General features: G+C 41.9%; 1 protein-coding gene across 6 annotated transcripts in view; it reads left to right on the top strand.

Moving 5' to 3' along the window:
- Positions 1–15,136, top strand: part of GRM5 (glutamate metabotropic receptor 5) — a 327,880-nt gene that overhangs the window by 276,848 nt on the left and 35,896 nt on the right. For all 6 annotated transcript variants that reach the window (XM_037889517.2, XM_037889525.2, XM_043528671.1 and 3 more), the window contains exon 7: positions 2,614–2,740. In XM_037889517.2, coding sequence (XP_037745445.1) covers positions 2,614–2,740 — 127 coding nt within the window. The remainder of the gene's footprint in view (positions 1–2,613; positions 2,741–15,136) is intronic.

Below are 15,136 nucleotides of genomic sequence, written 5' to 3'. Positions count from 1 at the left end.
TCAGCCTGGACCAGTCCACACAAGAGAGCTACTTCCTGGACACTACGGTGCTAGTAAGCGATGGTCACATAAACACCACCCTATACCGGAAACCTACTGACCGCTATTCCTACCTACATGCCTCCAGCTTTCACCCTGACCACACCACACGATCCATCATCTACAGCCAAGCTCTGCGATACAACCGCATTTGCTCCAACCCCTCAAACAGAGACAAACAGCTATAAGATCTCTATCAAGCATTCTTACAACTACAATACCCACCTGCTGAAGTGAAGAAACAAGTTGACAGAGCCAGAAGAGTACCCAGAAGTCACCTACTACAGGACAGGCCCAACAAAGATAATAACAGAACGCCACTAGCCATCACCTTCAGCCCCCAACTAAAACCTCTCCAATGCATCATCAAGGATCTACAACCTATCCTGAAGGACGACCCATCACTCTCACAAATCTTGGGAGACAGGTCAGTCCTTGCCTACATACAGCCCCCCAACCTGAAGCAAATTCTCACCAGCAACCACACACCACACAGCAGAACCACTAACCCAGGAACCTATCCTTGCAACAAAGCCCGTTGCCAACTGTGCCCACATATCTATTCAGGGGACACCATCATCGGGCCTAATCACATCAGCCACACTATCAGAGGCTCGTTCACCTGCACATCTACCAATGTGATATATGCCATCATGTGCCAGCAATGGCCCTCTGCCATGTACATTGATCAAACTGGACAGTCTCTACGTAAAAGAATAAATGGACACAAATCAGATGTCAAGAATTATAACATTCATAAACCAGTCGGAGAACACTTCAGTCTCTCAGGTCACTCGATTTCAGACCTAAAGGTCTCAATATTAGAACAAAAAAACTTCAAAAACAGACTCCAATGAGAGACTGCTGAATTGGAATTAATTTGCAAACTGGATACAATTAACTTAGGCTTGAATAGAGACTGGGAGTGGATGTGTCATTTCACAAAGTAAAACTATTTCCCCATGTTTATTTCCCCCACCCCCCACTGCTCCTCGGACATTCCTGTTAACTGCTGGAAGTGGCCCACCTAGATTATCACTACAAAAGGTTTTCTCTCCCCTCCCCCGCTCTCCTGCTGGTAATAGCTCATCTTAGAGTGATCACTCTCCTTACTGTGTGTATGATAACACCCATTTTTTCATGTTCTGTGTGTATATAAAACTCCTGACTGTATTTTCCACTGAATGCATCCGATGAAGTGAGCTGTAGCTCACGAAAGCTTATGCTCAAATAAATTGGTTAGTCTCTAAGGTGCCACTAGTACTCCTTTTCTTTTTGCCAATATAGACTAACACGGCTTCTATTCTAAAAAGAAATGGACAGTGAAGCAGCTGAAAAGTCCATTTAACAAACACATCCAACAGGGGGTTTGATCCTGAGGTTTGCGAAGAGATTCTTACTCACTCCTGTGGGAGTTGTGGGTATTCCCAACCCTTCACAATCAAAGGAAATTTTTTGGAAATCTTCCCATCTGTTTTCTCATTTACTTATTTCTTCAGGTGATTTTGCCCTTTAAGAATCTAATGTAAACAATCACCTCTCTTTGCAAGCTCGCTCAAAGCCATTGAAGGAGATTTATTTCCCAGGTTTCTGCGCTATACAACAGCCTTTCAGGACTTTGGTTGACTGTGCTCCTTTGCATTTGATTAAAATCCCAATCCGTGACGTTTGCTTGTGAAACCACGTTCTGAACTGATCCCTACAAAGGCGAGACAAGTCAGCCGAATGCTGTAGTTGGTAGCGTTCGTTTAAAAATGGATAGAATGTGATAAACACCGACACAGAGAATACTTCATCGCAAAGAGGAAAGGCCTTCTCGTCGCCCTTGGCAGATCACCAGGGATCACAGATGTGTTCAGTGCCCAAGAGAAGATACGTGGGGATTTGGGGAAACTCACATTTGAATTGCCATGGTGCAGTAGGACGTAACATGTTGAATGGAAAGAGGTGAAAATCAGTGCTGAATGTTAAAATGGACACACATTACATTCTCCTTATTAAATGTTAATTTAAAACGTAGCTGATCTGAATCGGTTTGGAAAAGGGACATAAAACCTGAATTTTCTCAGACTGATCACAAACTGATGAAAACTGAGCCCTATTGCAGCCCAATCCTTAGGGAAGCAAAGCTGGTTTCCCACTTTTTCATGCTACATTTGGACTAGAACTGGGTGAATTTCTGTATCTACAATAAACAATATTATTCCCCCTTTTCTGTGTGTAAATGATCACTGAAGAGATTTAGATCTTTACAACTTTGTTTGCTTGACAAATGATTTATCTGACCCTATTTCAGCCTATAAGATGGTTGCAAACTATCCTCAGTGATTGTTTCTCCCGATGCCCATGAGTCACAGTTCATGCTGTGTGAATGATCATCCAGTTCTAATCAGAAGGATTTATGATGGTAAGAATAATATTAGCAAAAGGGGCTTCCTCAAAAGAACGGGCTCATCTCTATTAGAAACAGTGAGTCAAAAAGGGACTTTGAAAATCAAATAAGGAACCTCAGCAGCATTAAAGAAGATCGATTAAAAAAACAAATCTAATTGCACTGTTAAATATTCATCTCAGGTGATCCGTAAAGGAGAAGTCAGCTGCTGCTGGACCTGTACACCTTGTAAGGAGAACGAGTTTGTCTCTGATGAATACACATGCAAGGCGTGCCAGCTGGGCTCCTGGCCCACCTATGACCTTACAGGTAACTGACTTATTGTTGTGTTTAAAACCCAGCAAAAGTCGATGGAAATGTTCATACACTTTATACATGAGTTGGGGACATATATGCACTACAAAACTAAATATTAGGGGTGTTTAGATTTTGTTTAGCCTGCAGTTTGGGTCCAAGTTTGAACTGAGGCTGGCACCTGTATTCATGCTTCAAGTATGAATCTTTGTCACAAACCAGAGGAAAATTCATCGGATGAGCTATTCCCAAAGTTCTGAGCCGCTGGATCTAGAAAACAGACTTATTCTGGTTTTAGATCCAAACTGAGCCAAAATCATTGGGGCAGGTTCAGATATGAACTTTCCAAAAATGGGCAGGAGATAAGTTGTTGTTTAGAAGTTGAGTGGGGTCCAGTTTTAGGTGCCTCTGTTTTTCTCCAAAACAGGCGCAAAATAATTCTCTGAAACGGCAGTGTTTTCCATCCAAATTCTAGTCAGTTGAGAGACCCTCTAGACAACTTCCTGTGCAGATTACTCCTCCCAAAAACACAACTAATCCAAGAAGCATCAACATTTATAATAGCCTTGGGTACCCCAGGCAGTCTAAGCTAAAACATTGGAATGTTGTCCTCCCGGCTCTGGATAATGTGCCTCTGTGTTTCAGTGCAAGGAAGTCTGCAGAATATCTGTTAGCAGATTTTGAGACCATTGGTGTTGGCCTCAACACTGGTACTGCCCGGGTTTTCTCTTAGCTGCCTAATGATAGCGCTTGTATTCAAATATTTTTATTACTTTAACACCTACAAATGCCAGCCATGGTTTAGGTTCTCATTAGCTGGGCTGTGTACAAACAGGAAGCAAAAGGCAGTCCCTACCCCAAAGAGTTTGGAATCTCGGTTCATGACAAGATGGACAAAACAGATGGGTGGGGTGTGGAGAAGGGAGAATGAGATGATAATGGAGAGAGAGAGAGAGAGTGTGTGTGTGCGCGCGCACTGAAGAGCCAGCCAGAATTTGGCATTTAGGATATAGAGGTGATATTGATGTTGTTAGACTAAATATTTCTCTTGCTGTGTAGGAAAGCTATAGTATTCTAATGTGTGCACCACTGAGGTATCTATTTACCATATACACAATTTTAAAGAAAGTAGCTTTTTTTTACCATTTTCATGCTTACTGCTTCATATCAGTACCCACACTGCTACATTTTTATAGATCATTCTTCTGCTTGATTAATTCCATTTAATGTCCTCACTGTTGCTGAAACTGACAGGTGTACATATAAAAGTACCTGTGGGTTTCTGTGACAAACAGTGTGATCTGATCCCTGTTCTTTAGCGCTGTATTAAAAACCAGCTTCTGAAAAATGTTTTTCCAGGGGATCTGTAGGGTGGATGGAGCAATAATGTTTTATAATCATATCTAAGGTCGCCAGCATTTACAGCTTGTAAAGAAAATGCATTTCAGTCTAGCCTTGTTTTTAACATAACCTTTTGGGTGGGGGAGGAGAGAGAGAGAGAGAATATTTTGTATTCTGGCAGAAAATTTCCTTCAGTTCTACAAAGCACACACTAGTCTCCTTGAAATGCCCTTATGTTTGCTATTGCAGCAACCTTTGCCTCCTTACTGCAAGATAAAGCTGTGTCATAGGTAATAATGACAGCTTCACAAAGCTTCATTCATAAAAAGCTGATTGGAAAAAGTCTTTCTTTCACTATCTCCTTCAGATGAGAGGCTTGATGCTGTGCCTTCCTGGAAATATATCAACTCCACACCTGAAAAGGATGGCATCTCACTGTTTGCCACACCTGTAGCATCTCATTATTTGCCAGGTATTGGAGCACTGATAAAATCTCCCCTGGCTCATTCGACAAAATGTGGCTCCATCTTTCCTCTGCTCAATGGCCAGGATTGGTTTTATGCCACAGACTTGATTAAATGTAACGGGGAGGAGCTGGGAGGTTGCCAGTGGGGAGAAATTGAGCTTGGTGTATCTCTTTACTCATATGTTTGTAGGACATCAGAACACAAATGTGTTTTAAGAAGGAAGGCAGAACAAATGGTGGAAAACTATTGTCAGAAATAGAAAATGAGGATTAAGACTTGAAGGAAAAGTTTAAAGTCCAAATGTATTGGCGGGAGGGGGTAAGAATTTCTGTTGATAAAAGCAGTCACTGGAAAGTACCTCTGACACCATCTAAGAGTAAACACCAGAGGCCAGGAAAACAGTGATAAGTGGCCAAAATTTTAACTAGGGGATCCCTCAAAACTTTTCAGCCATATATGCAACATTCCCTGGGTAAAATACTTCTCATCCCCTTAGACAATTCTTGCTTTCCCTTCCCAAAACCCATCAGTTCCATATTCTTCCCACTCCCAAATCCATCTATCTTTCCATCTCCTCCCCGCCTGATGTCTCACGAACGCCTGCACACCTTCCTCCCCAGTACCTCCTCTTGGGGGCTCCTTTGCATGGCAGCTGTGGTGGTGGTGGTTTTTCCTGTGGTAATAATAGTGGCTAGCAGGATGCCCTGAAGTCTCTGATAGTAGGGTGGTTGATTGGGTGATAATGGGACTATGCTGGTAGTGGTCTGGGTTGGATGATGGGCAGCCCTGGCTTCTTAATTGGAAGGTGTCCTCTGATTGCTGGAGGTCTCCCCGCAGTTGGTGTGTAGGGTTAGGGAAACAGGTGCCCCTTGGCTGGTGTGTGGGGAAAGAAAGCTCTGGGCTCCATTCCATTGGGGCCAGGCAGGAAGGCACTGGTGGGGGAGAAAGAAGTCTGGGTGCTGTGACTACAGGACTTCCACTCTACATCAGAAGCTTTGCCTCACCTTCTCTTGCCCAGCCCTAGTGCAGCTGGAGGAGGTTGAGAAGGCTGTGTGGAGCATCTCCTGTGCTCATTTAGAGGCACTAGTGGGTGACTCAAGAAGGGAGCTTGAGATATCTTAAAAGGGACTGACTTTCGGAAAGCTTTGAGCACTCACCCTCTGAAAGTCAGGCCCTTTTAAAATGTCTCAAACTGGGCATCTAACAATGGAAGCACCCAAAATCACTAGTCACGTTTGGAAAATGTAGGCCTCACTGAAGAAAAGGAAGAGCTAAGTAAGCAGTTCCACAGGAAAGACAGAGATGGATACTTTTCAAATTTGCAGTAGGACTCTTCATTAAATGTTATATGACTAGCATCCATGGTTATTCAGGATGGCTCTCTTCCCCCATATAAAGGTTTATGAGACTATTACAGCCTTTAAGCTAACACAGCTGAGTCTTTCAGCTCAAGCAATAATAGCTCATGGGTTTAGATCCAGAGGTCCCTCATTTAATGACCCACCCAAGGGTATTGTCTGCATTAACTCTACAGTGGCGGAAGGAGAGAATCCAAACATTTTCAGACAGAAACAAGGAGATTCTCTTAACAGGCCAGATCCAAACCCCAGTAAAATGAATGGGAGTCCTTCCAAGGACTGCAGTGGAATTTGGATCAGAAACAATATCCCACTGGTTCCCCAGATGATCACATTGTTTTTGAGGGCACAGCCTTCTGATTTCAAACCTTTTTTGGGGGGTAGGGTGGGGGAATAAGTCACACTTTGTGTGACTTGTGACACTGCACAAGAGTGATAGGAACAAAGTTTTAGCAGCAGCTACTTTGGGGGCAGAAACAGAGGGTAGATACTATTAATATCAGCAACATTTGGTTCTTCTTCCTAATATATTCTGCATGTGCTGGCTATTTGATTGTTTTAGCTGGCTTCAGATGAGATTAGGAGGGAAGATATTTCACAGTTCATTGAAATGTTTTCAGTTTCTTTTTTCTTTCTTTGTTTGGACGGCTGTTTGTACACAAAGACTGAATATCAGAAGTAGATTTCTTTTTTCATCACAGGTTTCAGAGTAACAACCGTGTTAGTCTGTATTCGCAAAAAGAAAAGGAGTACTTGTGGCACCTTAGAGACTAACCAATTTATTTGAGCATGAGCTTTCGTGCATCCGATGAAGTGAGCTGTAGCTCACGAAAGCTCATGCTCAAATAAATTGGTTAGTCTCTAAGGTGCCACAAGTACTCCTTTTCTTTTTTCATCACAGTTACAAGAAATGTTTTCATTTGATGCGGCAAAATAAAGCAAGGACATTATTACAACTGTGGCCCAGTCCTGTGGTCTGATGGTCATATTGGACAGATGTAGCCAGATTATGGCCCTGTTCTGAGCCCCTAGCTGTCAGGGACTAGGTTTGCGTATGGAGACTGCATTCTAACCCTGGAGAGGCAGGGACTGGGAAAATCTGCTTCACCCTTAGGCAGCCCATTTGATTACCATTTGCAGTAGCAGTGAAAGGCTGCAAAGGGTGTTGCGTTCATTCCTCTTTGTCTGGGGGCAGGTGAGTAGGAGCCCGGGATACTTCATGAAAACTGGGCTTGAGGTTAATAGTGTGGATAAAAAACAGGAAGAGCCCAACCCCAGAAAACCAGTTAACAGGCATTTGCAGTGCACTTCCCATAGAAAGAGCTTGACAATTCCATGCTGTATTCCATACAAAGCATTCTGTCAGTGAGAGCCCAGGATCAAAACTGATCTAGTTGTGTAAGTACTGAACAAGATGACTCCTTCCTTTGTTCTATGTACAGTTGCTCTCTCTCTTGCTCTCTCACTGAGAAGATCAACAGAAAGTGACCAGTTCCCAGGAAGCAATCACTGCTCGGTCTTGGTTTCTGGCACAGTTTGTATGACAGCTTAGGAAAAGCACAGACCAGGGTTGAGTTACATTGGCAAGTCTCTACGGATGTTTTGAGATGCTGATTGCCTGCTCCTGCCAGGTGCTGAGCACCCTCAACTCCTACCGAAATAACTGGGAGATGATGTGCAAAGCACCTGGTAGGATCAGACCCTAGCTGCTAAAATCATGCATGCACACACATACACAAGAACTATGTCACAACTGTAGCTCTCCGTTATGCTTCTTATGGCATCATAAGTAAAAATAAAGACACTGCAGTCAGGAATTAGCTGACAGTTCTGGTGATAATGCGCAAGGCAGAACAGGATCTGCTCATGTCTCATATTGACTCTGCCACTATAATGACATTAAAAACTTGCTTTTGTCTGTAATTTGAACAGCTGTAACTCAGACACACAAGGATCAGGTACAGGGAGAGTGCAATTTTACACAATTGCTTTTATGACTCCAAACACTCCGCGGTATAGAACATTTATTGCTTTCATCATAACTTATTGTGTTCTTCTTTCTTTGCAAAATTAGATTTGCATAAATTATGCTTTTGCCAGGCTTTGCGGGAAGAAAGAATGAGTGAAGGGATGAATCAAGGCGTAGAGCAGTTATACTGTGGTCTGGGATCATTGGATGGAGAGGGTTTTTTTCTCCCCTTTCCGGTTGAGGAGAGCTGCTGTGTCTTAGTTGTTCAAGATAGTTTGTATTTAGTGAGGAGAGATTGTAGTGAAGGTGTTGGCCTTGAACTCAGAAGATCTGGGTTTAATTCCTGGCTTTGCGGAGTGATTTTCACTGGAATTGATCCAAAAGTCATTAAAGTCAATGACGGTTTTTCCACTGACTTCAGTGAGCTTTGGGAAAGGCTCTTAAATCTCTGTGCCTGAGTTTTCCGTCTGTAAAATGAGGTTAACAACATTTCCTTTCTCTCGCCCTTAGTCTACGTCCACACTGCCCTACAGTTCGGACTATGGGGTGTGAATAACAGTGTGCACCAAAATGCTCTGCTGTAACTCCCCCGTGTGGACCCTGCAGGTGCAAACTAAAAGATTCCTAGTTTGCGATAATGTAATCCTATTTGAAGAGGGCGCCTGCAGCATCCACACTGGGGGAGTTCAGAGCAGCACATTGGCACACACTGCTATTGACACCCCCACAGTCCAAACTGTGGGACAATGCAGATAAACCCTTAGTTTATCTTATTCATTTAGATTATAACATCATCAGAGTAGGTCTATGTATTCATACATTGCCTAGCACGATAGGGCCTCTAGGGTTTCAAAGGAATCCAGAGAAATAAATAAAATAAACAATATGATCATGATCAGATCCCAAGGGTGAATACTACCCTTTTCTCACTGCTGAAGAAATTGTTCAGCAATACAGAAGATCACAAATGAATGTAATTTGTAACACTGTAGAGAGGGTGCTCCAGATAAAGTCATCTATATTTTTCACAAAATGTAGCTGTTTCCAGTCAACATGTGAGCTTGCCTGTAATTTGTAGTTTTCATATCTCAGAGACTGAGAGACATTTTTATGGGATAGAAGATCCTGCATATCAGAGTACTGTGCACACAATTTAGTGTATATAAATGTTGCAGTGTGTTGGTGCGAACATCTTTTTCCCTTACAAGTCAAAGAGCAATAGAGGGGAAATTCTTGTCTGTCAACATATCAATTTATTTCTGAGGTGCTCATCCCCTTGGCTTGTAGGCAGCTAAATTTCTAGCTTCAGATATACTCATGCAGCTTTATTCCACCTTTGTACCACCCATCATCCAATCCTAGGGCGAGCCTGGGGCCAGTTTGCTCTCCGCACAACATAGTGCACCCTCCAGACAGCACTAAACTGCCCCAGCTGCTAAAAGCCTTTCCACCAACCTGAGATTGTCCCCAATGCACCCTAGGGGGCAGGCGAGAGGGCTGTTGTATCTATACCACCTGGGAATGCCCTTATGGCTGAGGATTCCCCAGCCAACCAATCAAGCAGGCTTTCCAGATGTTTTGCCCTGCCAGTGAGGTGCAAGTAGGTGGAAGGTGTGTCCAGGCATATGTCTGGTGGAGCAGAATTGGGCTCCTTTATGTATAAAGCATTTTTCAGTATTGACATTAGTTTAGTCTTGGCCACTAAATCTGGCATAGTGTTCAAAATCTTTTTTCCCTTTTCCTTCTTTTACTTTATGTAATCCTTTCCTTCAAAGTGCCATCCTCAGAAACAATTACCTGCAAATGTGTGCATACAATAACCCTACTGATCATCATTTCATAAACAACATTCAGCCTTTAAACTTAATTGAGGAATAAATCACTGGATATAGTTTAGCATCCTCCAAATAAAATGAAGGAGAATAAATAGCCTGAGTTTTCATCTCTTTGTGGGAATTTTATTAAGGGAATCTAAAAAAGAGTAATAAACCTTGAAAGGCGTGAAATAGGCTGGAACTGATGATAAGTGCATGCCCATGAGTCACCTCTGTTGAAAAGTTAGGAGTCATCCTAAAACGAGTCCTTGTTTCTTTGTGCTGTGTATAAAGGCCAGTTGCCAGAAAAAGATCATTTTCTAATGTTTTCTGCTCCAGAAGTCTACAGGCAGCATTGTGAATATAAAATACCAAAGTGGTCCCAGCAAACATTAATTAAGTGATCCTTTGGTAAAATGGAAGCTGGACGTATGGGTCATTGAGGTCCTTTAGTCTTATAATATATTGGGAAGTGGTGGAATACACATGCAGGTGCTATCTTAAGAAAGCATTAGTGTGATTACATATCACAAATCAGCTCTCCTGCCAGTTTTACACTGGTGTAACTTCATTGACTTCAGTGGAATGACTCCTGATTTAGGCCAATGTCAGTGAAATTAGAATCAGCCCCCTAATCTTCTTCAGGATAAATAAGATGCATATTCTCATTAAAGTGAATGGGAGTCACACAGGTAACTTTTATTAATGTTAATGAGAATGATTCATAAAAATCCAAATGTCTTTGTTACACTAAGAAATGGTGATAACTTCATTATTGCCATGAAAAGCTTTTCATGCTAAGACTGCTACAATACGAATGTCATATCAGTCTGCATTTAGTAACTAAGGGCCAAATTGTGTAACACCAGTATGCCAGTAAATGTGTTCCTCTGTCTTCTTAGCTGCACTGATGTCAAAGGCTAAATGACCCACATCCTTATGGTATTTCCATGGTGAAACAGATCATTCTGCCTAGCACCTTTGCCATGCACCCCATTGATTTTTTTTGACATATTGTGGATAATTGTATTTTCAGCGACACTCATGTTTGAGTGTGTGATACAGAAACAATGGAAAGAGACTAATTAGACTTAATATAAAAGGGGTTATTTTTCTTGGAATGAATTCTGCCTTTAATAACATAAGTGATATGGTCAGGAAACAGCCTAGGAAAAACATTAATATCCCCTGAAAATAAAGGAAAGAGACAAAGAGGCATTTTTAGTGATATGAGCACAAGACTCAGAAATAGAACCTTCTAAATTCTAGTCCAAATTCTTACATTTAGGGCTTGTCTACATGGGGTCACCCAGGAAAGTTAATCCAAAATGACTCAAAGTGAATAAATTCCAAAATGAATTAAACTAAACTGAATTAAGTCCACTTTAATTCTGAATGAAAGTGTCTGCACAGGGGTTTAATGCATCTTAAAACACTTGGTTAATCTCGATTTATTTTCTTGAGTGTCCCCATGTAGACAAGCCCTTACTCCCAATTGACAAGCCACTGTGAAGTCAAAATTTGCTACTTAGCCTGGGTTCCCCAGTGCCTGGGTGCCCAGCGTGAGATGTCTTTAGCTTGATTTTCAGAAGTGGGAGCACCATCAGATCCCATCGCTGAAAATATGAATTGTGGGTGATCAGCATTCCTGGAAGTCAGGCCCAAAGTGTCTCCAGGTGAGTAGCTATTGTCCATTAAACCCAGTGGAGCTGTCAGTTTGTACCCACTGAAGGTCAGGCCTGATATATTTTTTGCAACTGACCTAATCAAATAGGAACAAAACTATGGGGAATATATTTTTCTCTGTGAAAAATAATATATTTAAAACATACACTTCTTCTGTAATTTCAAACATGATGTTAGTAAATTTGCAGTAACTTGTTTAGAGAGGGTTCCAACACAATAAAGAATGATGAGAAGACAATATATGAAAAAGGTATCTAAATTATAGTTTAATTGTATTCAAGAAGATAATAGTTAGGATTTTGAAATATAGACTCCTGCCACCATCACCAATATTTTAGGAAGGGTTCAAGCTTTTAAAAAATACATGTTTCCAAGCGGCTGGTCTTCCTATTCCCGAATGTTCCTTTGCTGTTAGAGGACTTTGGTCCCATAGATGTCTCCTGGTTTCTTTCCTTTCAGGAAGTCCTGACTCCTGCTCACAGTTTCAGTGGCTCCTGTTTCCTCTCCTCCTCCTTGTTAAGTAGCAGCAGCCCACAGTGGCTGGCTCCTCCTCCTTATTTCCATCTGCTTCCAGAGGTATCCAGGCTTTCTAGTGCAAACAAGGAGATGGATGGATAGAAACATTAAAGAGATGCCAGCAGCAAGTTACCTGCTAGCTCTTACTTCAGCTGAGTGAACTGGACTCAAAGGAATTAAAATTTCATTGGCTTAAAATGGCAAGTTTCCCATAACACCAGCAATTAAAGTGCTTCGTTATATCCAAGGCCCTTCACAGACACACACACACAGAGAACCTACATTACAGGAGCCTAACTGGGGGCTGTGTGGGCCAATGGGCCAAAATATTGCAGAGAGTAAAATATTCAGAGAAAAGGAAAAATGCATTGTCCAATGCAGAGATCCAGCTAAGAATAAGGCAGAATGGGAGCAATGCAGAAACGCAGAAGATTTACATAGTGGCAGAGAGACAAAGGCAGATGAATTGGTGATTCTGCCATTTAAAAATCTGCCTTTTTCTTTCAGTTCCCACTCCCATCCCACTCACACAGTGGGTTTTTATATTGGAGCCACCACTGTCTTAAAAAAAAAAAAAAGACTACAAAATAGTAGGCAAGATCCGTGACTGGTATAAATTGGCATAACTCCATTGATTTCATTGGCCTAATGCCAGTTTATGCCTACTGGGGATCTGGCCCAATATTATGTTATCAGTGTGTACACTATGTGTTACCCCAAAAGAGAACAAAGTGCCCCATTAACTAATATACAAACACTATGTAGGGATCACTTTCCTCACCACTGACAATTTATCAGTCTCTGGATTGAAACATGGCAGGTGTATGTTTCTGTAGGCAGAATGCAGTTAACTGAGTTAGAATTTGGACAGAGTTAACACTCTACTCTTATCAAAAATGCCATGGGGGCAGGTAGTGACTACAAATGGTCACGTCCTCTATTTTACACATCATTCAACAAGGGCATTTGGACAAAGCATCACTATCATGTGTGTGACCTTGGAATCATATGCTTATAGGGCCTGATCCAAAGCCCATTGAATTGACGTCAATGGAAAGACTCTTAACTGATGTCAGTGGGCTTTGGATCAGGTCCTGGGTTCCTGCAGCTGCTTGGCTAAATGCCCCTTCATGACTCTCCAACTGTAAAGGGCCATTGTAAAGACTCGTGATCTGGGATAAACACAGATTTTCTCCCATACAAATAATGGTGCAAATGGACAATAGATTTAATTACTGACAAAAGTTCTTTCTTAGTAATAAAAACAATTTTCTCTGCAGAGTTCTTTTTTTCCTGCAGATATGTACCTCCCTTCTTATTTATTTATTTATTTTGTCCATCTCATTCTCAATCTGTAAACACTTGGCACCTCTGTTTAGAACAAATGGTGTTTGAAAGCCAGGGGCGACCTCAGATTGGCACAGAGACAAGTGCCCTATCCAGGTGCCACGTCACATTCTCGAGCACTGAAACAATCTTCCTTAGGCAATGGTTTTGCTATGTTGACATTCCCAGAAAGGAACCTTCCATAATAAGAGCAGAGCCCTTGAAAACTCAATGAGAGATGTCACCTATATAAGGGACATTCAGTATGGGGAGCAGTATGGGCCTGATCCAAAACACACTGAAGTCAATGGGAGTTTTTCCATTAACTTCAATGGTCTTTGGATCAAATCCTAAAAGAACATAGGTAAATAAACACATAGATTGTGTAAGATATAAACAGCTCTCAGCTCACCGTGCAGCCGCTCCGGCCTGGCCTGCTCCTCCTCACCCTGCAAAGACAGAGGTGTCACTTCCTGGGTCCAGCCATATACAAAGTGTTTCCATATCCTCCCCTATTAGCTAAGAAAATCAACTGAGTCATCTCTTCCAGCCTGGAGAGTCATAGGTCAGCAACATGGGGGCTGATGAGACCAGTAGTTAGTTTCCTGCTTAGGAAATATTTAATTCACTGTGGCATTGATTGTTAAAGTTATAGCTGTGGGAAAATGGAATGACGTGTTAATGCGAGATTACAGGGCATCCATTAGTGCCTCTCTGTCAAGTTTGTGTTTTCCTTAAGCACCTTTCACCATGGTAGCTAAGTGCATTTTGAACTGTAAGCCATCATTATTATGGAAGTAACAGAACAAAAATTGCATGTCTTTATTTTGATTAAATATTATTAGCATTGGTATTAGTGATACATTGACAGAAGTATATGTTATTAATAGCTAATCAAACAGTGTGGTCTGAAAAATGATGATTTACAAAATAATCAGTGTTTGAACTATGTAGGCATGGAGCAGGTGTAAAAGGCCTGAAAGCCATCTAGTATGTGGGCTGCTCCTACACGGCACAGGCACTATTGCCAAGCTCAAGCCTTCAAAAATCCCAAATCAATCTACAGAAAATCAAGAGATTGGCTTAAAAATCATGCTGTGGTTTTAATAAATAAATAAATATTGGGGTTCTTTTCATTTTCCTTCTGGTTTGTGAGTCTTTAGGATTAATTCATTTCACGTGTTCAAGCTTTTCTCTGTAACCATGAGGGTTATAAACGTACTTTTTTTTAAGTGAAAGCTCAGGTTCCCACATAATCTATGGATTCCAGCAACTGAGGCTTAAAGAAAAATACCACATGTTGTGAGGTTTGCGAGAGTCGGTACCACTGGCTCTGTGAAGGAAACCTCAGACTTCCCCAGCTAATCTTCCCTTAAGGGGGCTGTGGTTCTCCTTGTGGGACTGACTGGGGATTTGGCCACAAGATAAACAAGATCCCTTGGGATTCTCAGAGGCAGGTGCATCTATTCAGAGACCCCTGTGCAATGCCAATCAGCCCTTATCACAACAAAGCTCTAATGGAGCTGGGTTGCCAAGGGCTCCACACCTGGCTGCTCCCCTGGGAACAGTCCATCACCCCAGAAGAAGTTCCACATTGCAGAGGATGAAACCAGCCAAATCAAGGCTGACAATAGAGACAGCACTAACATAGGCCTTGTCTCCTTCTTGGGGGAGAGAGATAGTTCAGTGGTTTGAGTGTTGGCCTGCTAAACCCCCGGTTATGAGTTCAATCCTTGACGGGGCCATCTAGGGCAAAAATTGGGGATTAGTCTGCTTTGAGCAGGGGATTGGACTAGATGACCTCCTGAGGTCCCTTCCAACCCTGATATTCTATTCCATGAGAAAATTTGTCTATAGCAGTTTAGAGCTGGTTTTATTAAATCGGTGCAATACCCAAGTGTAAATGGCCTTAATTTGGTATAAGAGTGAATTAT

This window comes from Chelonia mydas, chromosome 1, assembly GCF_015237465.2.
Source record: "Chelonia mydas isolate rCheMyd1 chromosome 1, rCheMyd1.pri.v2, whole genome shotgun sequence".
NCBI classification, from domain to species: domain Eukaryota; kingdom Metazoa; phylum Chordata; order Testudines; family Cheloniidae; genus Chelonia; species Chelonia mydas.
The sequence above is the reverse complement of the archived record's forward strand: the minus strand, read 5'-3'. Positions and strand labels throughout refer to the sequence as shown.